Source organism: Odontesthes bonariensis, chromosome 6 (genome assembly GCF_027942865.1).
Source record: "Odontesthes bonariensis isolate fOdoBon6 chromosome 6, fOdoBon6.hap1, whole genome shotgun sequence".
NCBI classification, from domain to species: domain Eukaryota; kingdom Metazoa; phylum Chordata; class Actinopteri; order Atheriniformes; family Atherinopsidae; genus Odontesthes; species Odontesthes bonariensis.
In genome coordinates, this window is record NC_134511.1 from 8,060,679 (window position 1) to 8,085,365 (window position 24,687).

General features: G+C 39.6%; 1 protein-coding gene across 1 annotated transcript in view; it reads left to right on the forward strand.

The window, feature by feature from the left end:
- Nucleotides 1–24,687, forward strand: part of fras1 (Fraser extracellular matrix complex subunit 1) — a 286,644-nt gene that overhangs the window by 83,073 nt on the left and 178,884 nt on the right. Inside the window, exons 3-9 of the mRNA XM_075467236.1 lie at nucleotides 769–876; nucleotides 4,701–4,793; nucleotides 9,075–9,234; nucleotides 11,540–11,673; nucleotides 12,558–12,641; nucleotides 15,052–15,153; nucleotides 21,017–21,208. Of these exons, the coding sequence (XP_075323351.1) occupies nucleotides 769–876; nucleotides 4,701–4,793; nucleotides 9,075–9,234; nucleotides 11,540–11,673; nucleotides 12,558–12,641; nucleotides 15,052–15,153; nucleotides 21,017–21,208 (873 nt within the window). The remainder of the gene's footprint in view (nucleotides 1–768; nucleotides 877–4,700; nucleotides 4,794–9,074; nucleotides 9,235–11,539; nucleotides 11,674–12,557; nucleotides 12,642–15,051; nucleotides 15,154–21,016; nucleotides 21,209–24,687) is intronic.

Here is a 24,687-nt window from a genome sequence, read left to right on the forward strand (position 1 = left end):
GTTTCGGCTTTAAGCTATCCGTGAGACATCTTCATCTACGTGTTATGAGTTATTGACAAATGGCAAACGTATTAAAGTTTGCAGAACTGATCTCCAGCTTTTCTGCTTCTTTGTCCCATCTCAGTGTGTAGTTGGCCATGGTGCCCAGAGCTTATGAGGAAGCAGTTTTACGTCACCATTTTACAGTCTTTTAAAGTATGACGTTCAGTAAGTTCAAACTGTTAAATGCTTTTCCTATAGTGGTCTCAGAGTGAAGTGACTCCCCCAAATATCTTTCTGAAATTCAGCCCTTTGTTTTGATCAGTTTTTGTATGTGTTCCATGTTTGCAGTGCACAGTATTCAGCTGTTGCCTCATCCATCCATCCATCCATCCATCCATCCATTATCTGCCGCTTCTCCGGTGTCGGGTTGCAGCAGCTTGAGCAGAGCAGCTTCAGCTGTTGCCATTAAAGCTTCATCAATTTTGAGTCAACAGTAGTTAAACTGCCGAAACAAATGTCTAACTTGAAATAAAATGCACAACCAAAGGAACTTACCAATACCTGCAAATCTGTTGGCAGGTGTGCTGAAAAAGGTAGACCTTTAGCATCACTCATATTAATATGCGTGAAGAGACGCACTCTATAAGTTAACTGTCCTGGCTGTCTCCATAAATATGACACATGGCTGTGTTCTGGTACGATAATGGAGATAAAGAGAGTGATTATCTTTTTCCACAGTGACGGACCTGTGATGTTTTATATCTGTTTTCGTCTTTGTCTCAACAGAACAGCACATCGTGGAGGCCGCAGTCTTGTCAGGAGTGTAGCTGCTTCGGTGACGTGGCCATCTGCAGATCCAGCCACTGTCCAAACCCCCAGTGTGACTTTCAGCGGGTGAGATGTTTTACAGGAAGGGCTTTCATCATTTCAGCTTGGATGTGGAACAATAAACAGAATTAAATTAAGACACCCGAGAGGCAGGCAGAGGCTGGATGCTTCGTAATATCTACGCCTGACTCAGCAAAACACAGGCACAGCCACACACTGAGGGAGATAGGTCTTGATTCTGATATAAATGTTGGCATTAATGTTTAAGGTTGCTTATTTATTTATCTTGTTAAGAACTTAAATAGAAATGTAAGTGCAAACACCAAGTATCTTAACAGAAGGCATGTGTAATACCAAAAACAAGAGACTTTCATTTAACTTGATGGAAGTCAGAAGACACCGCACGGGCAGGGAACCCACAATGCAAATGACTCTTAAAACACGAAACTTCACCAAAGTAAAGCGATAAGAGCAGTGTCAGCAAAACTCAGAACAGGTGTTGTGCAGCACAGGAAGCAGAAGCAAAGGCACAGAAACCCAAAGTTAATGGAAAATAGATAGTAGAATATCAACTTATCTAAATTCTCTTTAAAAGTTCCAATTTTTCATTTAATAAAACTGACTGACTTAATATTGTGCTTATTTAGCTTTTTTTTTTTTAGCTATTTAGGTACAGATCTAAGATAAATCTTGAGTTTAAGCCTCAATATTTTTTTTTCATAAGCTCAATAAAACAGTTTTTTTTAATGTGCCTTTTCCAAGTCATACTTGTAGGTTTGTATTGACATTAATTTAGGAATTTTTTCACATTACTGTTATTAAAGTTTTTACATTCAGGAACCTAAAATCCTCTACACTTCAGTTTAACACATGAGCTTGACATCCCTATTAAAAACAGCCTTTATCAAAGCTCAACACACCTTTTTAGGGAAGATTAACCCTCTACTGGATGCATTTTTGAGTAACAGTTATTGACATTACATGGAAGTGCTTTGCATCAACATAGTTCTGCAGCTTTAAAGTTACCCATGGTGCCGGCAGAAGTAAAAGCAGGGGATTTGGCCCACTGTCCTGCTGTGGCACAGCATGTAAATCACTGTAGAAACAGTTCTTGTAGAGGAAATGGGTGCAGAATAAATGGGGAGCAGTGCAGTTTTTTAACAGCATGGTAATAGAATCATTTTCTAGTGCTGGTACACTGTGCACCACAAGTTAAAATCAGCACAATTTACTTGAGCCACTTGACAGCAAGAAGAATCCTTTAGCAGAAAGATATAAGGAAATAGATGCTCCTTAATCTCCTGGAATCTTGTTTTTTTTTTTCCAGACGTTTCTTCATTTTACCTATAACTGCACATCCTCTGTAAATGGTCCGTTTACCTGTTTGGTTTGTGTGTGTGTTGCCTTAACAATAAGAATCAATGAACTGACAGCTTATTGTGCTGTAAAGTCTGCTGATTGCACCTCTTAATCACCACAATTACAACTCTTGACTCTCAAATCGTTAGTTGGGTTGTACTTATGTGACTCCTTTATATATATTCTCAAGACTCTTTTTCCACTCCATCTATCCATCCTTTCCTCCCCAGGCTTTTTCTTAAATGTGATTTTAATGTCAATCCTGCAGGGAAGGCATCAAATGTGAGCCCCACGCTGAGTTAAGGCAACAATCGATGTCTAATGAATTCCACTCTGCTGGCTAGCAAATCTGACGTTAATTAAAAACGAGTCTTTGTGCTCAGCAAGCCATGTGCTCCAGCCATTTAAGAAGCTCTTCAAATTAGACTCACCTATGCTGGTAAAATAATTGTAGAGAATTTATCATCTTCCTGACTCTGATTAAACGGCTGTATTTTCAGAGCCACTGCTGTTATCTACAGGCCTAATCTTCCTTTTATTTCCCACTTCTCTGCCAACTGAAATGCATCTGTAGATTTGTTGCCTATTGTTGTTCACTTGTAGATTTTATCATCCTCCTCAATCTATAAGTGCATATCTATATACTATGGTCCTTGTCTCATTTTGATTGTACCGAACCCATTTAATCCCAGATTTTTCCCTGCAAAATAAGTGCATGTTTTTCACTCCTTCACTTCATGTTGGTTATGGTTTTGAAAATGCAGGTTTTATATGGAATTAAACGGGTTAATTGCATAACATTTTTATGTCCAGACAATCAGAATGGCAAATTTAGGTAAATGTATATAAAACAACGAATCATTGAAACTAATTATTTTGAGCCTGTTCCAGCCAACAGCTGTGAACTGCAATGCATCCAAATTCAATTCAATTCAGCTTTTTTTATGCAAAGCCAAATCGCAATATGCCATCTCAAAGCACTTCAATGATACAGTCTAAATGCAATTGGTTACACTTGCAACCAATCAAAGTAGAGAGACTTGTGACTTTACTCTGAAGCGGGACTCGTGGTCTTAGTGGTCTCTCTTCTTTTACTGTGAATGTTTTCACTTGGATGTCGTGGCCTTGTGGCTTGCTGAATTGTGAGACACGCCCACCACCCAGCATTAAAGACTCATGTTAGTGTGTCTCAACAGCACTCTTATGTAAACTCTCATCAATCCTGATTCTAAACTAAAAACAAAAAAATAATAATAAAAAAAAAGATAATTAAAAAAAAAATAAAATGGCCCTAGGAGACACAGGTGGAAAAAAATGATGGGTGAAAATAAGATAAAAATAAAAAAAGACGGACTTTTGTAAGATCTAGCAAAACTTTTGCGAGATCATATGAGATCTCGCAAGGTCGTATTTAGCACAATGTACATCTGGGTCAGTTAGGCCCATGGGAACGAAAACAAACACAGACACAAACATGGAGTGGGAGAAATGTATTTAATTTTATTTTGAAATGGGCCTAAAATATAGCGCGATAAAAGCTAAATTATAAACTTTGAGAGAAAGTTTCAATCTCGAGATCTCGCAAAAGTCCGTTTTTGTTTCCCACCCGTGTCCCCTACGGGACTCCATACCTTCTGGACCCCAACTTACTGTAACTGCTTCTTTTTTTCTCCAAAAGAAATCAAGAGAGAAGGACTTGATTGATAAATGATCCTGAACCAGCTCCCTTTTTTGCACTGATAAAATCTCCAGCGGGACCAAACTCTCGAACCACGGACATTCTATCTTTATTCACTTTCAGGCATCAGACAGGGGGAGAACCAAAGAAAAGTTCAGCAGAACAAAGAAAGACCAAGAATTTAAATGTATGGAAACATTCAAAAGCTAATTATCTGATTCTGTATTCATGAGCACAAACAGGCAGTTTTCCTCATCCATTCTTTCCTTTGGTTCATTTGGTACGTCTGCATGGAATTGTCATTCATCTGCTTGTTTACATGCAATTTGTCTTCCGTTGTGCTCCCATTTAGTATTTTTTTGTTCCCTTTTTTTCAATTAACGCAAAAACATTCTCTGAAGCCCCTTGGGGATGTTTATGTTCACCTTCCACAATTTCACCCCTCCCCTAACTCCTTTTTCATTCTATATCATTTTTATCCACCAGCGACTGAGCTGCTAACTGGCTCTGCGACAGGCTGTTGACGCTTTTTTATTTGCCTCCTGTCACGCAGCCTCAATTACTGTGTGACAGCTGTGCGGCACAAGGAATCTGTGGTTTTTTGTTAAATGCATTGTTATACTTCCACAACCCTTACGCTCAACTGTATATGCTGCACACATCTGAGATGCTTCATGTATTCACTGTCGTCAGGCCCTGTTGATTTATTTGTGTTGTCTCTCAGTTAACTTCCATGGAAAAAAAGACATGTTTTGTATTCAGAGTTGCTGTCCATTTTCTCATTGTGTGCTGATATTGGTTATGGCCATGCTGGGTGTATATATATATTCATTCTCGTGTGTCTTTTCAATAGGGTGAGCACCTGAGGATCCCTGCCAACAAGTGCTGTCCAGAGTGCGTCTCCTCATCTCAGGACTCCTGCCAGTATCAAGGAGTTACCTATGGAGTAAGTGCAAGTAAAAAGTGCTGCTCTTTTCTTTTCCCCAAACGTCTAACCTGTTTATTGTTAATTTGCATGCAGAAATAAGGAGCATCTATAGATTAACTTGTAGTTCAAGAGCTATACGATTTCATCACAGCTTATATCGATGATTTTAGTTCCAACCTTTTCTATATTTGCATGACATTGCTCCTTTGGATATAGTAGTTTTCACAAAGAAAGGGTTTGCTAGTTTGTACAAAAATAAATACTGACTTCAGTCTTATAAAATACATTTGAGTTGAACTGAGAGACCAAGTAGAAGCCATTCCATCAAATTTAAATGCTTGTGGCAGTAGCTGGGCTCCAAAGGTTAACGGTAACCCTGAGACCAGAAGATTAAAGACAGTAATCACCATGGAGTACAATCCATGGCTTTGAAATATCATGGTTAATATTCATTATGGGTGTATCCGTGTTATTTTTCTTTTGAAGACAGTTCCACAATTTTTTTGGCTTAGTGGAAAACCCTGAACTTTTGATTACAATCAAGGTAATAAAACCTATAATTCAAGGTTAAAACTAAGGGCACATCTACTGCAGGAGCCAGATTTAAAAGAGGTGATCAGCACCAACATTTACTTTGTTCTTTCTTTACCTCTGCGTGGCTTTAAACACATGGCCAGGTTGGCTAGTGACAGCTCAACAATTTGCTCACAATTGGACATTGTGAGATGAAATGTTTGGAGTGAAATTATGATGCCGGATTGCTCATGAATGCTGCCTTTCACGGCGACCTCAGGTGCACCTGACAGTAGTCAGACAATCAAATGAGAGTATAAGTAGCATGTTGTTCATCTCATGCTGTAACGTATACTAAACCAACTGGAAATGAATGCAATGTATAGTAAATGTGATTAATGTCCGTTACCAAAATGTTAGCTGAACATGAAGATGCTTGCAAAATGGACTTCATAACAAGAAGTAGTTTAAGTGCAGTAAGCTGGGATTTTAAGTGAATATAAAAGAGGCAGAGGTGGGTTGTGGCAGAGTTAAAACTTTACTATTTTCTTTTTGTACAAAGTTAGTATGTCCTTGAGTATAAAACTGGAAACATCCCAACCACGATGGGTCTTAATTCTGCACATTAACTACTTTAATTGAATAGTTAATAAAAGAAAAAAAAAAAGAAACTGCAGAGACTCACTGCATTTATTTATTTAAATTTTGGAGCAGAAACAGACAATTTCACAAAGTGTAACAAATGTGTTTCAGGTTCAATGTTTTATCATATAAAAGCATGAAAATTAGACGTCAAAGATTAAACTAGTCGTGTGCAAATTATCCTGATTTATTGCTGATTATAATCAAACTCAAGGTTGAATGAATGAATAAAAAAGGTATGATTAGAAAAATAATAGCATAACAGTATTAGCCACCTTTGACAAAAGGGTGCCCAAGCACCATTAAAACCATCAACCTAAACTCAAACTCATCTTGAGCCTTGAAGAAAACACATTCGTACAAAACTACAAAGCAGATCTTTTTCCACTTTGAGCATTTTTCAATGTTTGTAAAGTATTTTTTTTTTTTTGGTACAGCTTTAAATCGCCTTCAGAGAAATGTTCATCATTAAGAAAGGAAGGGTTGGAAAAACAACAAAGTTACACTGAATATTTTAAATGTATTTTGTTGAATTTGTTTACCTACAGAAGGAGAATGTGATGTCTATGCAGGAAATCTCACATGACAACATGTCAAAACCTCTGGCAGCCTCTTTGCCATCTCATTTAAAAAGTGCAACCCCCACCTACATCTTACAAATGCATCACTGGCTTGTTTATTTTTCCTTAAGCGTCCTCCAGCTTTTGGCAGGCAATGTAGACAGTAGAGCTTCAAGAGGAACAAGCCATTTCCTAGGCAGGGTTTCTAGATTCTGTGGCACTTCACATGGATCTGTGCAACCAGAGAATGTTTTGACAGCAGTCATTGGCTTTTTAATAAAAATAAGAAATAATGATTTCCACTGAAAGACATTGATGTTATATTGATGCAGCTCCATTTCCACTGGATGATGTCCGACAAGCATGTTCAATGGTTATTTTGGAAGGTTTTGAATAATGCATCCAATTTTAAATCTAAAATGCTCAGAAATCTGTGATCATATTCCATATTTTCAACTTTAGTTTTATTATTCAGTATTGAAATGAACAACAAAAAGTGAATTAAAGAAAATAGGAAACATAGTCTACCAGAAGCAAATAAACAGCTTGTTTGCTCCATAAATCTTCCTGGAGTGAAAAATTTCGATGCATGCTTCATTAAAAGTCAGACTGACTACGTGTTGCATAAAGAAAACTCAGTCTGACGCCTCAGAAAATGAGAGAAGAACGACTCCCACATCACTCTGCCTGCAGGCAGTATGGATATGCCGCCATCTCATTTGCAGGGAAAGAAAAGATCTGAACATATGTATTATCAATAAATGGATGTATACCTGATAGATACAAAGTAATACTCCAGAAACAGTTGTACGAGTGTGGATTCCATCAATCCACTTCTGACAATCACAGAATATAAGAAAATTCACAACCTATGCCAGGACATGTTGGCCTCGAGGGATTTTTAATACACACCTGTGAATAAGATAGTATGGGAAAGTCGAGGAAGAGTGCCAACAAGCTTACCGTTGGCCTGAAGCTGTCCGGGTAGGTGATGGTGAAAGGATCCGAATACAGGCATGGATGGACGACAGGAGGTTGAAGGTTAACTCAACTTGATTTAAGTATAACAAGCCAGAAAACCATGATACTAAACTTTGAGAAACAAAAAAACAGACTGAGACCACAGATGCGCATGTGAGACCCAATGGCCCACTAACCATGGATTAAACAGTGGCAAGAACCTGACAATAATGAGGGAAAACAGGGAGCTTCAATACTGCGGGGAGTCTGATGAGTAAATGGATGCAGCAGCGAGGATTGAACACAGATGAATGAGTGGAACTAATGACCAGAACATGAAAACTGGGGAGACAATGAGTGAGGACTAAACCAAGACAAGACACTGGCTGTGTTCGAAACCGTATACTACATACTACATACTACATACTACATACTACATACTCATCGATCAGACAGTATGCAGACCGTTTACCCACAATGCATTTCGCTCCTGCCCGAGCTGAAATCAGCCGGCCTGAAGCTGATTTCGCTTAAGCTCTAAACTCTGTAAACTTTAGCAACATTTGAAACATTTTCAGGCGAGAAAGTAGTCGTTTAGATCCCCAACGTGTTGAAAACCTGACAAAATACCGGCTATTTACAATTTTGTTTCCAACAAATTCAGCGCTACTAAAGCTAGCCGCAGTGAGCAAACATACTTCCGGTTATTTTCACCAAATAAAATACCCGTTGCCTTTTATCATAGGGAAAGCCATTACGATACAATTGATGCTTTTGTTTTGAAAACAGGAAGTGAACCTACCCTCGTTGTAGCTAGCTTGAAACTGCCGTTTTGACAGGAAATGACGATCGGCTACGTCACGTTACGTTGCATCTTGGGTAGTTTGAGTATGAGTAGTAACCTCATGATGCATACCCGGCGAATCTAGTATGCATCCGGGAACTTGTTGCATACTAAAACTCGTTTACTAACTCAAAACGTTAGTAGTAGTAGTAGTAGGAGTAGTAGGAGTAGTAAGAGAAGTATGCGGTTTTGAACACAGCCACTGACCCAAGTAAAGATGATTGTAACTATGACTGATAACTAATAACTAGGAAAATTCAAATGGAATAAATTCTGAAACTAACAACTCAAGAAGAAAAAACAAGAGATAAACAAACGATGAACCCAGAAAAAAAACAAGACATGAAAAACAAAAGCACAGACCATAAAATCACAAACCCGAACACAAGCTGACATTGTAGCTGAGCAAACAGGTGAAGCTCATCTTTAACTGGACAGACTCCCTATCGCCCAGACTGAAATTAAACATCTGCTGTTCCGTGATGAAGCATGAACATAATGCCATCTTACCGTGCGCCTTTCTATCCACATTCACACACTCTCTCTTGTACTTTCCATTTAGCTCGTCTCATAATCTCTCTTTGCCACTTCTCACTCCTCTCACCCCTTTCCGGTGTCTCCTTTCTCTCGTCTGTCACTCAGGCTCAAGCTTACAAACTTGTCAAGTCCTCCGAGGATAAAACGGCTTTCCTCACCCCTCTGCCTCGGTTTCTTCCTCTTTTATCCCCCCTTCTTTTTGTATTACTCCATGTAACGGTCCCATCTCCTTGCTTCCCACAGCATGACAGCCAGTGGAGTCCCTCGCCCTGTTCAGTGTGTGTTTGCTCCAAGGGGAGCGCCACCTGCAGCGCTCTCTCCTGCCCCCATCTCACCTGTTTGGGGGATCAGAGCCCGTTCATCCCAGCTGGAGAGTGCTGCCCCAAGTGTGGCCGCAACGGAGGTGAGGCTGACACAGACTCGGATTCATGTGGATCTTTTTAACACCGGTTTAGAGTGATAAGAAAAGGAAATACATTGAAGAAAAGCTCTAGACTATTCTTAAGATATCTGGATTGTTGCTCTTCCTCATCAATACATGTAATAAACTATAATAAAAAGCACATTAATCTTCCATTATGTAGTCATTTTAAAAATTTTAAATTTTTTTATATGTTTGAATTTTTTTAAAGTTTTAAATTTAATTTTTAAATTTAATTTAAATTTTTAATTTTATTTTTTTAATATTTAGTATTATTTAGTCATTTGTAATTTGAATTAATATATATATATTTTTTTGCATTTGTGTCATACAAAAATCTGAAGAGCTTTCTGAGTCCTTCGGAAAAGCAACTTTTTTTTAACTTTATAAACCTATCATAGGGATCTACAATCATCTCCAATGGGTATCCCAGAATATCCTCACTGGATCTGCAGGAGAGCCTTGTTGCTGTTAAACTGCACATGTCTGCAATCAGAAAAACTGCACTAATTTGAAAGGGAAATGGTCCAAGTCAGAGCAAAAATATTGTAAAATACGCATAGAAATGTAAAGTCTGGCCACGATAATAGTTGACGTGTTTTGTGGAGACCACAGACATCTTACCTGAATAATCATAGAGTTGAAAATTATCTAGAAACCTGCCTTTTTCTCTCAAGGTTACATTACATTACATTACGGTCATTTTGCAGACGCTTTTATCCAAAGGGTTAACCCTGCTGACAGATTTAACCCTGTGATTCATTACAGATTGGGAGGGTGTATGAAATGAAGTCAAAGCATGCATGCGTAGTTCTGTTTGCTGCACTGAGTTGTTAAGCACAGTCTGTGGGCATAGATAAGAGTTGAACCAACTCTGCTGCACCTCAGCCAGTAGCTGCTCTTCAGGCACTCCCAATGGTTGCAGTAATGGGAAAATTAACTTCACAAGAGCAAACTAACAAAACACATTAAAGTAATACTATGTAACTTCTCAAAAAGCCCATTATGGAGCTCCCCCTACAGGCTTGGAGGTAATTCTTTGCAGCATGCCAGATGTCCAGAGACATCGTCTGCCTCTCTCTTTCTCTTCCTTGCTTCATCAGTCAACCTCTTCTTCTGTTTCTTCGGTGCCTCTGCCATGATGATCGTACTGACAATGTTGCGCTAGCTTAGCCTTGTACCTGGGAGCGTGAGAGGGGTCTATTTGTATTTGCGGTAGGTGTGCCAGAAAGCAAGTCGAAGTACTTCCACTCAGCTCCTGGGCCGGTCCAGCAAAGTTACATAGCGCAGTTATTCCAACTCAAACCCCCGAAGGTCATAGGAGACAGGCCAATCGTAATATTAAAACTCATTCTAGCCGCACAATTTTTTTCAAGCTGTTATTTTAAGGTAGAAATGTTACATAGTATTGCTTTAAGTCTTTATCTTTAGAAAACAAGCCTGGTTATCTCCAAATAATTACATAATTAGTTCATTATCGCAACAAAACAAGCTTAATTATTTCAAGATACTAAAATGATTGATTGTCAAGATAATGATATTGAAAAAATGTGTCAGTAATGGATGCTCTACATTTGGACTTTGCACTTCTCTTCTGCCGAAAGAGATGCTGAAGCCTCATGTAACACATAAATGGAAAATTTCAAAACGGTACTTGTTAGTTAATACATGTTAACTAATAGCAAAACTAAGTAAGAACTAGAATAACTATTAGTTAGCAATCTTTGGTCAAATGAATTTCAGTAATTTTCCACTGGCAGGCAGGTGTAGGTGCTACCAGCGACAGTTAGTGTTACTAGACAGAAATAAATCAGAAGCTCTATAAAGCAGCAACTCAAAAGAATTGATTTTGTAATCTTGCATAAAAAAATGAGACCTCTATTTTTCTGCGTGCAATTAGACTTTATTTTATTTTAAGGTCTTTAGAACAGAACTGAGCAATATTCTCCAAACAGACCTGTCATATTTCTTACCCGACAATTAGTGTGCCATTTTTCTCGTCAATCAGACAAGATCTTATTGTGACCAAGTTTTTAGAAATTCCCAGAGCAGCAGATTCAAGCTAAAAGGTTAATCTCGGCACTAATGATATCTTTGGAGAAGCTATGATGCATCCCAGCAGTTAGTAGCTAATTAGTGCCTGCTTTCTTTCTTTCTTCTTTCCGCCTGACTCTAAATCACAGAGTGTGCGTGCAAACAATGCTTAAACAGTGAGCTCATTACCTGACAGCCATTTTCTCAGTATACTCACTCTGTTTTAATCTGTTTGTGTGTGTTTATGTGTCAGAATCTTGCTCCTGGCAGGGACTTGTCTACAGGGATGGCGAGGAGTGGAAGCCCAGCCCGTGCTCCAGATGTGTCTGCAACAGCGGCAGAGCGCAGTGTTCAGTGGTGGAGTGTCAGCAAGTGGCCTGCAAACCAGTAAGTCTCCGGAGAAACACAAACAAACACACCCTTTTTTTTCTTTTACATATTCCCATCTTTGTTTTCCACATTGGCAGCCAGCATGGATTGTGTGTGTCACTCTCTATTCAGTCATTTGAATTCAATAAAGCTACAGGAATTAAAGTGAATCTTCACTGAAACCTGTAATCTAAAACGAATAAGTAATCAGAACAGGATCTATATAGAAACACACAATCTTGTTTTCACTTTCATCATATTTATTCACCTTCAAGCAGATAATAACAATCTATAATTACATGTAAAAAAATCTATGATGGTTGTATAATAACATCAAATATCCTTTTTAAAGCCGAACCAAATAATCTTTCTTTCTAAACCTAAGCCAGTTAAAAGTTGTCTTATGTTGGCATATCACCAAGACAACCAGGAACAAAGCATCTATTAAGGTCACGGTGGGGTTATAATTATAATAAGAATGTATATCAGCCCTTTCTATTTCAAGTAGTTTTCATTTGGCTAAAAGTGGATAAAAATAAAGATGGAAAAAACCTGCGGACGTTGCATACAAAGGTCTGTGAGCTTGGGTCCTTTGGTGATTTTCTTTTTTCATACGACGATAAAACAATGTTAGAAAATAAAGTTGAACAGCTTTGAAGTTGCTTCACAGCAGCGCGGTCAAAAACAGAGATGAAGCTCGAAATGATTTTATCTAGCTGTTGGTAAGATTGTATTTCTTCAAATTATGGGATGTATATATAATATATATTAGTTGCACAATATTGTCACAGCTTGTGTTTACAAAATCGTATAGTATCAAACCACAGAAGGAGACGGTGGATTTGCTTCTGCTGCACGCACGTATCCACAAACCCATATTTACAGTCTTTATTGTTCCTCAGCAGGAGAATCTGGTGATCCAGCTGGGCCACTGCTGCCCACAGTGTGTGTCCAATCCTTGTCTGTCTGCTGGGAAACAGCACCAGGTAGGCAGCCTGCATGTGCACGGACACCCGTTGTTGCACGAGTTAGTTTGAATCTTGGAACCCGGTCTCTGCATTTTTTTTTTTATGTGCGGAACAAAGCTGAATCTGTTAGAATATTCTTCTGACTGGGTGATTGTGATGTTTTGCATGTGAATATGTGAATGTCTCTCTGTGTTTGACCTCTCTTCTAGTCCGTAATCTCAGTTTCCATCGCCCCTTCTGCCCCGCTGTTTCGTTTCTCCTGCTGTGTTGTCACACACTCTCACCTCAGCTTTCTCTTTTGATCACCTCCAATGTTCCATTCTGTCTGATGTGCGTTAGCGTCTTCCAAGACAAGTCTGAGGCGACGTTACAAAAAAGACGGAAGCAATTGAAAGAAGAACTGGTCATGACCTTAAGGTTTTTCACAACCTTGGCTTCGAAGCTGAAGTGATGATTATTATGCTGATGTTGTGATGGAAGGAGCAATTTGTTGAGTCAACCAGTGGATCAGTCTGAGGGGGTTTAGCTGGAGGTGGCTGTCGGAGTGACGAACTGAGATCCTGCTGAGCCTGTGTGTGTGTGTGTGTGTGTGTGTGTGTGTGTGTGTGTTTTGTCTCAGAAAAGCCAAACTTCAAAGTCATGACAGCAAAATGAAAATGAAATGAAATGGAACTGCTTCCAAACAGAAATGATTTAGAAAGAACAGACCGCAGCCTTTCTTTCTCTCTGCTTGGAGCAGAAATGTTTCATATTTGAATCTCACTTTAATAAGTCGCTTGACTGTGATCTCTGCTTTGATTGTTGGAGCGATTGTGCCAAAACACTTCTGCCCTTTAACTCTAGTTTGAAGAGTTAAAGAAAACTTGTCTTCGGGGCGTGTTTGTGTCGTTGCAGTCGTGCTTTGAGAAGCTGAAAGTTTATTAACTGAAGATTTTTTTAAAAGCTTTCTTTTGAAAACTTGTTGTTGATTAAGCACATTGTGTGATGAGGGGGAGGGTTTTTGTCCTGATGTGTGCGTGTCTGTGCTTGCATGTGATGGTTGAATGTAAAAACATGACACGTATTTGAATACACCTCCATGCAGGTGTGTGTCCGCCTATATTACGTGATGTCAAAAATGAAATGTGTTTTCATACTTAGGGCTGTGCAATTTTATCGATACTGCGATATATATCGATATTTTGTTTCCCGATAAAGTATAGATTTTTCAGCCCTGAGTATTAAAGAAAACTTTATTGAAAACTCAGACGTTACAATTAGTGAAAACACAGAACATTAAGTCCCTTTTTTTCCCCCAGAAAATGATGTAAGTGTATCGAATCGTATCGAATCGTATCGAATCGTTGGCTGAATATCGTGTATCGTATCGTATCGTATCGTATCGTATCGTATCGTAAGATTAGTGTATCACTACAGCCCTAATCATACTAGCATCCATTCAGGTGAGAGTGAAGCTGTTTGAACTCCAAACATGAGTTGCAATCCTCCAGGAACAGTTCTATTAAGCATTTTAAATCGCTCACAGGTTAGTGATGTTCAAAGAGCTCTACCAAGTGCCGTGAAGGGTTTTTGGTATTTTAAATATTGAAATAATTTGCATCCTCTTGGCTTTAGTCAATATTTAATTTCACCATGTAGTTAGAGAGAGACGGATTATAAATTGAAGACCTCAAACAGGTTAGACATGGAGCCAGTGTTGGACAGACTTGCACCGTCACAGTGTTGAACAGAACGAGCACAGAGCTGCCGTCATGAAAACAAAGCAGTGGATTGTGATTGTTTCATTTCAGATCAACTCCATCTGCCAGCAGCTAGCTCCTGTTCTCCTGACTGAACCGAGTTCAATCGGCTTTCTGCGAGCACCCTCTCTTTCGGCGGGGGGCGGAGCTATCACTAGCCCATGGCTAACTTCTTCTCCTCCTTTTCTATTTATCATTTTTTTACTGTGTATCCTGAATATATATGCAGCCTCACCTCGCAATTTGTCAGAATAGGTTCCTCTGATGTTCCACGTGGATCATTTGGCTGTTTGACTTTGACTTTCTGAGACAGTTGGTGATGCTCAGCAGATTTAAAACACACAAACCCTCACCTATAGTGTTGTTGGCTGACTTTGCTCATGATATGTCTTGTAACTCGTAAAAAAACTCGTGGACATGTTCAGAAGCAGAGGAGGATTGAAACTTTTCAATAATGTTGAGAAAAACCCACAGTGTGCGCTTGGGCTGCACAGCTGTGCGTTTGCATGCCGGTCGCGCTGCCTGGACATCCCAAGCCTGATCTGTATCTCCTCAAAGGAAGAGAACGCTCATCAGATTTAAATGAGCTTTGAGTTTCCCCACAAATAGCTTGAGTTTCACTGTATGTGAGAGTGTGTTTGTGTCTATTTGAAGGGGATCTAAATGTGTGTCTGTGTGTCTCTTGGCAGCACGGCGAGCAGTGGCAGAAGAACGCCTGCACCACATGTGTGTGTGACAGGGGTCAGTCGAAATGCCACACAAACACCTGTCGGCCAATCGTCTGTGACAAGGTGGGTAATCTAACACACAGGCGTGCTCGCTGACATCCAGTTTTATACAGAATTCACCTCACATCATTGCTCTGTACTGAAACTTACGGCTGCAGACACACGGAACTGCAAGAAAATCCTGAAAAATCTTCTGCTCCCTGTTCATCAGTTTGCTTTCACCTTGTAGACATCACATTGACTCATAATGATTTCCTGGAACCTTACGAGACGCCTAAATAGAACAGCTGCCTGATTCGCCCCAGTCCTCACCTTTACCAGAAGCTCACCCTAACATAAGGCGCATTCCCACTGTAGGAACCTTTGGCAGTTCCTTTAACCTTTTCAGGAGCAGTTTTTTTCCCTCATTCGCACATACAGGAACTCGGGACCACGGCCCTCAGTTCCTGGAATCATTTTAGCTCCTTCTCTGAGGCTGGGTCTGTTCTGGTTTCCGTAGCAACACATCTGACGGAGGTGTTTGGTGGTCGGTAGCGCCGCCCCTTGTCATGCTATCACAGCTGAAATGTTTCCTCATACGACACGGACACAACCGGCACGTGTTTAATAAGTTAAACTGACACGTGGTCTCCTTTGTCTGCGGCGCTCTGCTCTCCTTCCTTCATGAAACAAAGAAGTATGGCCTGCGCTCCATCCTTCGTCTCCTGACTCTCTCTGTGAGCTCTTCCAGCCTCCATGTTAGACGCCCGATGTGATCGTCCATGATTAATATCACCATCATGCAGACCATGAACACAGTGGCCTTCCCGCTCTCCATGTTAGCTTCTTGGTGGTGTTTTTTTCTTCTCTCCTTACTTTTCACAGGTTTTGTCTTATTTTGTTTTGTTGTTGAATGTGGCGCTAAAGTAACACGTCACTGTCGCAGACGGTTGCGTCACATCAGTCTCTATCAAGGTCCCGACTCATGTGCGAATACAAACTGAAACAGTTCCTCTGGAGAAGGGCAGTTATTAGAACGAAATTCGGGGTGGACAGTTCTTGGACTGCTCTGTCCGACTGCGGCTATGGTTATAGGAACTGAGGGCCATAGTCACCTTTGAGTAAAAGTTTAATTATTTACATGACAGGGGGTTGCTTTTTTTACCCAAAAGCAAGACGAGTCCTTACAGAGCACTACGTAAACATTCATTTAACTAAACAGCATGAAAATTGAAGTTATCCGTGAATATACACGCTTACATTTACAAACATACTCGCACAGGCTGACATTTAATCCTTAATTGAATGCAAATTTGATCTAGCCGTTTCCACCTTTTGCCAAAGCTCTTAGTTAGTCAAGTCAGAGGGGACCGCAAAACGCAGCCCATACGCACAACAAAACATTGAAGGGCTCCAAAAAGGGAAGTGTTTAGTGATAAGTGACGGGTGAAATAAAAGATCAGAGAACAGATCTAAAACCAAGCTGAGCATTTAATCTGAATGCATATCTAAAATGTGTTTTAGCCTTAAGACTCAAAGTAGTTTATAAACTAGCACCTGCATTTTAACATTTATTCTATATTTAGCTTCAAGTTCTGGTGGGAAACTGTGATGAGGAGAAAAACAAAGACCTGTCTTCCTTTGACGTTTATTTAACTATTTGTAAATGGCTCGATGCACACAGAGAAGAGTTTAGAGCAAGAAGCAGTTCTCCATGTGTGGAGACATGGGTGGGAGCTGCTGCGTTATCTCACTGACTCATAGGAAAAGGGGAACTTCCTGGTGTCAGCGTTTTGCACATTCAGTCATTTTCACCAGCAATACAAAACCTGCGTACAAGATTAAGCGAATGTTCAAAGTTGCTATCACAAAGTCGGTGTAAACATGTGTTTTTCTTGTGATCATTTCTTTGAATGTTCAAACAAACGTATTTTTTTTTGATTGAAGATAAAAACATGAATGACTATCTGTGAATCCAGAATTCAAACAAATGTTTTTTTTTCCTAAACTGTGAGCGTATAGATAATTTTACTCATTTTAACGAGTTGATTATTCTCTTAACAGAAACTGATTGTAGTTAAGTCAAATATCACAACAAACAGAGGTAAACACAACAAACTTGGCCTACTCTCAAGTGCAGATTACACATTTGCCGCTCCAGTGGGCAGCTCTGGCAGCAGGGTGGTGTGCTTGACACTGTGTCAAAATAAACATGATCATCCTAATGAAGGGACACTTCACTCAGGGCAACAGTGTGTGGCCCTTGTGTTTTTTTAAATCGATTTTACTAAAAGTGGTGGTGTGTTGCGCAGATGAATGAGATTAATTTAAAACAAATTATTGTTGCTTTTTATGGTCTTTTTGTACTTTGAGAAGAAAAATATTAATGCTATTACTTCCTATCCTTTAAAGGGGAAATTCGTTTTCTTTGTTTTTGTTTCTGGCATAAAATGCGTTCATCTACTCACGATAACCTTCGGAAGATATTTAGATCACTCGAGATCCGTGTATATCCATATAACAGGAGAGAACAGGGCAGAGACAATACAGCCTCTAAATAAAGCATTATCTGTCTTTATTTCACCAATACTTTAAGACCAATGAATGAATAAACGTGTACTATTGCACTGTTAGCTCAGAGCTGCCGTGTTGTTGTTATCCGGGGCTTTTAGGAAGCTTTCTACACACGTGCGTCTAGTGGGATGACTTCATCAACGCGTGACGCTGCGGCACAGCTCATTCACTCCGGTAAGGGCGTCCTACAAGTCGTCGTACACGTCGTCAAAATCTGATAAATATCCTGCCATGTTGCACAAAACTTGCAGTAGCAAACTCCATGTGAATATAGCCGACCGTCACAGAGCACGGAGTGAAAAAGCTGTGCTTCAGCGGCGCGCGTCGATGACATCATCCCACTAGACACGGGAGAAAGCTTCCATAAGCCCCGGATAACAACAACACGGCAGCTCTGAGCTAACAGTGCAATAATATGCATCCATTCGTCTTAAAGTATTGGTGAAATAAAGACAGATAATGCCTTATTTAGAGGCTGTATTGTCTCTGGCCTGTTCTCTCCCGTTATATGGATATACGCGGATCTCGAGTGATCTAAATATCTTACGAAGGACGCCGACTTTCACCAAACTGTTATCTGTGAGTAGATGAACGTATTTTATGCCAGAAATAAGGTCCAGGTTTAAAAAAAAAACGAATTTCTCCTTTAAAGGGATTTTCTGTTTCTCTCTCAAAGTGGGATTGTGTGAAGCACCTTTAAGTAATTGTTGTCTTACCTAAAAAAACGTAGACAGCGGCCAAAGCGCTCTTAGTTTGGTGAATCAGGGACGAACTGACTGGGAGCGATCAGCAGTTTAGAAAGGGGACAGAAAAAACATCAAAACTTAACATTTTGATAGCAGTTTGACCAAATGCCTTGTGTAGTGAATTTAGCACTGCTTCACTTTTACATCAGTTTTTGACTTTGTCTCTATTTCCTCAACCAAAGAACGTCCACCTCTCTTCACATCGTTAAATGCATGGTGACTGCCCAACCTATTCTGCTACTGACCAGCTGAGATTGACAATTGCACCAATTGCACTAATCCCAAAACACCAGCTCCTGTAAGAGATGGTAAAAATGAGTGAAAAGCCTGGAAAAGCATAAATATTTCAAATCTTTTCCTTGGACTCAGCAGATGCAGTCATGGTGCATGCAATGAGGCGTAGCACCACCAAAGTTTTTCAGGTCAGAAAATAGTGTCATAATAATGATTTTAAAAAAGTGGTGCAGTTAAAAAATCTTCAATACAGCATTGGCTCCAAACCACTGTGAAACCGCGATGGTTTGAGTTGTTTTAGATGAAGAACATTCACTCACTGCCCTGTTCTGAGAGGCGGTTAGCTTTGTCTACCAAGTGAGAGCACTCTGATTTCTGCCTACTGCAGGTAAAACGCCACACAAGTACGACACAATCCCACTTAATAATGGTTTATCAAATTAAACCACATTTAGAAGTAAAACTACACAAGCATTTTCCATAAACACCATATGATTTATTTCATTTCACATTTTTCTCACTCCACCAGTTTTTCCTGTAAGCCTGCAACTATAAAACTGCATCCTCCATCAACTATTGAGCATGTCTGATTGAACACATATCATTGTTACACCCAGTAATATGTTTAAACTGTTTTTTTAAAACATGGATGCACCTGCTATAGCACTTAAAGTCCTTGTTTTTATCTTCTTTTATCCAACTCACTGATCCAGAAACATGTAACTGCAGGGCAACATTAAGTCTGATAATCACTGCTCTCCGGAATGATTAGTTTCCTTTACATTATTTGATTGGTTTGTGGATGTCAGTCTCACACAATGGTAAACAGAATAGCTGTCGAGCTGTCAGACAAAAACGGATCAATCTTATCTCTGCTGTCAGTTTCAGAGCCTCCACATGAGACGATACTGTCAGTAAACGCGTTTTCATCAAGAAAATGTCATTTTAGCCCATTCTGGGAAAATTAATACGAGCCAGTTAATGTGCCGTATTCCCATTAATCTTGTGCCAAACCTCAGTCAATAAAAACCCAGGACTATTGGACTGGGTGTTGAATAAACGTGAGCAGGTTTTTGACCGGTGTAAAAAGGCATATATTTTACAGAAGTGTTGCATGTCTCCCTTCAACCTTTGGGCTGAAACATCAATGGGAAATTACCACAAACAAAAAGGAAAAAAGACTTTTACTAAAAACTTTTAATTTACTATAATGACATGAATTCTCTGCAACTCTTTTTTATATTTATTTATTTATTTATTTATATTATTATTTATTTACATTATTATTTATTTAATTTATTTATTTATTTATATTATTATTTATTTTATTTATTTATTTAGTCATTTATTATTATTAGTTAGTAGTAGTATTTTTATTAGAATTTGGTATTATTATTGTTGTTGTTAATATACAGTCCTTGTAAATATTGGGGGATGAATAAAGTATTTTTCTGTTTCTATGTGCTCAGTAGTTGTAGAGTTACATTGCACTGTCAGTAAATCCATACCCCTCTGAAAGTTGAAAAAACTGGAATGGACTTTTACAGGAAGGGACTGAGCCTTCTCTATTTTCTGAGGCGGCTGAGGTCCTTTAACCTCTGCCGGACATCTGCGGATGTTTTATGAGTCTGTGGTGGCCAGAGCCATCCTCTACGCTGTTGTGTGCTGCGGCAGCAGACTGAGGATGAAGGACGCCAACAGACTTAATGAGCTCATCTGCAAAGCCAGCCACGTTGTGGGAGAGGAGCTGGACTCTCTGACAGTCCAGAATAAGATCCATACTGGACAACTCCTCAAATGCTCTCCATGATGTGCTGGCCAGCCATTGAAGCACCTTTAGTAATAGACTTATTACAGCACGCTGCACCACCGAGCGCCACAGGAAATCATTCCTGCCAGTGGCCATCGAACTGTATAACTCCTCACTTCATGTACAATAATCCAGCTCACCTGACATTTCATTTTATAATCTTATTTTATTCTATGCTTATATTTTATTTTGTACATTGTTTGTAAATTTGTGAATTTGGGGCATTTTTAATTGTGTGACTCTCGTTATATTTAATCTGTAATTTGTGCACCGGAGCGCTGTGGCCAAAGAATTTCCCTCAAGGGATAAATAAAGTATTTTCAATTCGATTCAATTTAATTCAAACCACAAGCAGTGTGTTCCCTAAATGATGCAGCACACACACTTTTTTTTTTGTCTCGTTATCTCTTTTTGCTGAAAGAAAAATGCACAAAAGCAGCTTTTTCATTATTTTTTCTTCGACTTTCTATGTGCTTGTGTCACAGCTCAATATGTGTGTGTCTCCTTGATTCCTGTTGTCTGCCCTGAATTTGAAAACTACGCACAACCGGACCTAAAACCCAGTGTACTGCTTTCCTTGCAGGGGGAGACCAAAGTGAAGCGTGCCGGTCAGTGCTGCGATGAATGTGCTCCTGCCAAAGGAAGCTGCCTGTATCAGGATGCGGTTCGTTACCATGGAGACATGTGGAACAGCACAGGCTGTGAGTTCTGTACTTGTAACCAGGGTCAGGTCCTCTGTCGGAAGGCCGAGTGTGGACGCGTCCAATGCCCACAGGTGAGCCAGAGAGAAAAAAGATATTCGTTAGAAATGTATGTGTAAACAGGAGGGGCAGAGCTGAAACTAGATGTGAGGGCGGGAAACTTTAGATAGCTGTGCGAGAAGACTACAGTTTGTTCATATGTGGCAAAGAGACACAAGGTAGCCTGACAGAAGATTTGTGCCACAGATTAATGAAGCTTTACACCAGAGTATCAGATATACAAGATCTTATTTTATACAGTGTGGGTAGGAATGCATCATCATAGGCACAACTGCTTGGGTATTGCCATTATTATATATATAAAAATAAATAGTTTAAACAGTAATACAGTGAACAGAAGCAAACATTCCACTTGCATGCCGTTACATTCATCTGGAGGCTTTGTTTAAAGGTTGCTGTACAACTTAACTTGCTGTCTGATTCTGCTGAGGAAAGCTTTCTCTGAGGCAGATTGTTGGGTTAACTTCGTGCTGATGCCGTACTTTTTCCATGCAGAGATTCGGTTGATTATGCTTATGATTATGCGTTAGATGTTTGAAAATGCATCAATATAATCTGTCCCATTGGAGCACGGAGCATGGCATCACGATGATGGAGCTCTGATTTGTCAGATGAACTGTCAAACTTTGCTACATGAGGGTAACTGGGCTCTAAAAGAGCCTTGAAGCAGAGATTTTTTTTCACAGTTTGAATCCGCGTGTGTTGTTTTTCTTTTGTGTGAATTTACCTTCATGTCCGTCGTTTCTATTTTCTCCTTTTATTCTTGCTCAAGACCAGGGAGATATTACTTGACTCGAAAGTCTCAGTTCAAGCTTTACACTCACTTTCATGCCACTTTCATTTATTTTCTTAAGTCAGATTGAACTGGTTTTCAGACCCTCACGGTGACTTTTTTTTCAAAACAGTGACTTTTAGGGATAATATCTTTCCCCTGCTACAGGATGAAGCTCCCTGCCTCGTCTGTACTCTTTCAAAGAACCTGTGATCTGCTCACACAGTTTGAGGAAATTGTGATTATTGTGTACCTGTACAGATTTTGTCTATGGCATCTTTGGCATGGTCATTTTGTCAGATGATGCTGTGCTTATAGAATCAGGATTTTATTAGAGCAGAGAGACTGTCTCAAAGTGCTTTGAAAGTGACCCAAAACTGATGAAAAAAAAAAAAAAAACTGTTAATGAAAGGATATTTATTTGGAATTTCACTGTATAAATATGCATGATATGAAAGCACGGATTGTAGGAGACAAGCAAACAGTTGTGAAGGGCAGCTGCCACAAAGCAGAAAATAAATGCACCCCCATATATCAGATCAGCCTTTAACCTTAGTTGTAGTTTAATCTTCCAAAGCAATAACTGCTCATGTCAAGTCCATGAATTCAACTTACGGTAAACTGGAATTCTTTGTTTAACATGCCCCCCTCCCCCTGCTGTAGTTTTGTTATTATTAAAGTGATTTAGAATGAAAGACATTAGAATTCACTTTAGGTAGACAGCATTATTATTGCTTTCAGACATTTTTAAGCAGCTTTTCTTACTGATTCTGCCCACTTAACCTCTCACCCCCCTCAAACTCTTGTTCCAAAAAATGCAACATGTCAGCACCCAGAAACCAATTTCCTGCCTACTAAAAAGTTAATGGAAGATGTCAGTGCTGTTTTGTTCACTATTTCCTATGTTTTCTGCAGTGAAATGGACCAGTTTAAATTCACAGATTGGATGGAATGAGTGTAAAGGTGATCATTCAAGGTTTGAGGCTGACGGTTTCTGTCACAGATAATCACTTAATAAAGACGTGGTAAATTAACAGACAAGATGAAACTAATGATCTGTAGAGGAGCTCAGGATTGGAATGAATTGTGCTTACACAAAACCTGCTGCACCAAGGTGATTGTCAGAACGGGGCTGGAAAGGAGGACTCAGATGCAGAAAATCCAAATAGGCAGGGTTTATTTCAGATGTTCCAACCACCACTACGACGTGATAAAACAAAGCTATGAAAATACACTTCTATATATATATATAACTTATAAAATAAAAGAGGAAAACAAAAACAACTAAATGCACTCCTACTAAACCGGAGGCTCTACAAAATCGAGAAATGTAATCTATAACAAAAAAAAAAAAAAAATCACTCCTATAGGAGGCTATCAAAAGGCTATGAAAAACTTAAACTAGATTATCAAACTTATGAACAAAAAAAAAAAAAAAAAAAAAAAAAATCACTTGCAAGGAGGCTATCAAAAGGCTATGAAAAACTTAAACTAGATTATCAAACTTATGAACAAAAAAAATCACTCGCAAGGAGGTTAGAAATCGAGGCTAGGAACGCACGAACAAGGCAGGAATCTCTGTGACTATGGAAGGCTTGGGTGAACGAAAAGACGAAACACTCAGGCACAAGACAAAGGGAGACGCAGACTATAAGACACATGAGGGTAATGGGAAACAGGTGGACACAATCAGGAATCAGGGAAGACACTCCAACAGGTGACACATGAGGAAGGGCAAGTGACCTGAAACAAGAGGAGAGTTACTTTTCAAAATAAAACAGGAAATGACAAAACATGGAGACAAGACAAAAACCCCAACCTGACCTCACCGTGTGACAGTGATGTTACACCTACAAGACTTCCCATAAGAATCCCATTTTAACCCAATAATACTGTCTGAATCTGCCTTAAAGGGGAATTTATTTTTTATTTTTTTAACCTGGACCTTATTTCTGGCATATATATGACAATATTTAGATCACTCGAGATCCGCATATATATCCATATAATGGGAGAGAACAGGGCAGAGACAATACAGCCTCTAAATAAGGCATTATCTGTCTTTATTTCACCAATACTTTAAGACCAATGAATGAATGAACGCGTACTATTGCACAGAGCTGCCGTGTTGTTGTTATTGGGGGTTATCGGGGGGGCTTATAGGGAGCTTTCTACAGTGCAACAGTAAAGCCTCTAGCATGGTTGCCGCGTCGGTTAGCACGAGCGGTGTTGATGACATCACGATTTCGTGCCGGCTATTTATGCTGGCGCAAGTCGATGCGCCAGTAGTTGCAATTTTCTCCGTCACAGAGGTGTCGCTGCTACGTGAAGGTTACCAATACTCTACAACCAAGTGGAGAAGAAAACAGGAAGCAGGAACACTGTCATCAATGATGCTGCTGCAGTATCTGGAAGATGAAATGCTTCGTGTGTTTCTGTGTTTCACGAAGTTTGTGAGCCAAGACAATTCAGTCAATAGAGGTGAAGGTCTGAAGCCCCCGGCATCACCACTTGGAGTCTCTGCCTTCTTCTTTGCCTTCACGTATCTGTCCCGTAGCTTCTTCCACACATTCTTACAGAACTCTCCCTCTTTCCCCAAAGTTCTGCCAATCTCTGTCCACGATTTGTGCCGGTCATTTTAGCCCCACAGGTGCCTTTACAAACGCACCTCCTCGCTGAGCCTGGTCCATCGCAGCCTGTTCTCTCCCGTTATATGGATAT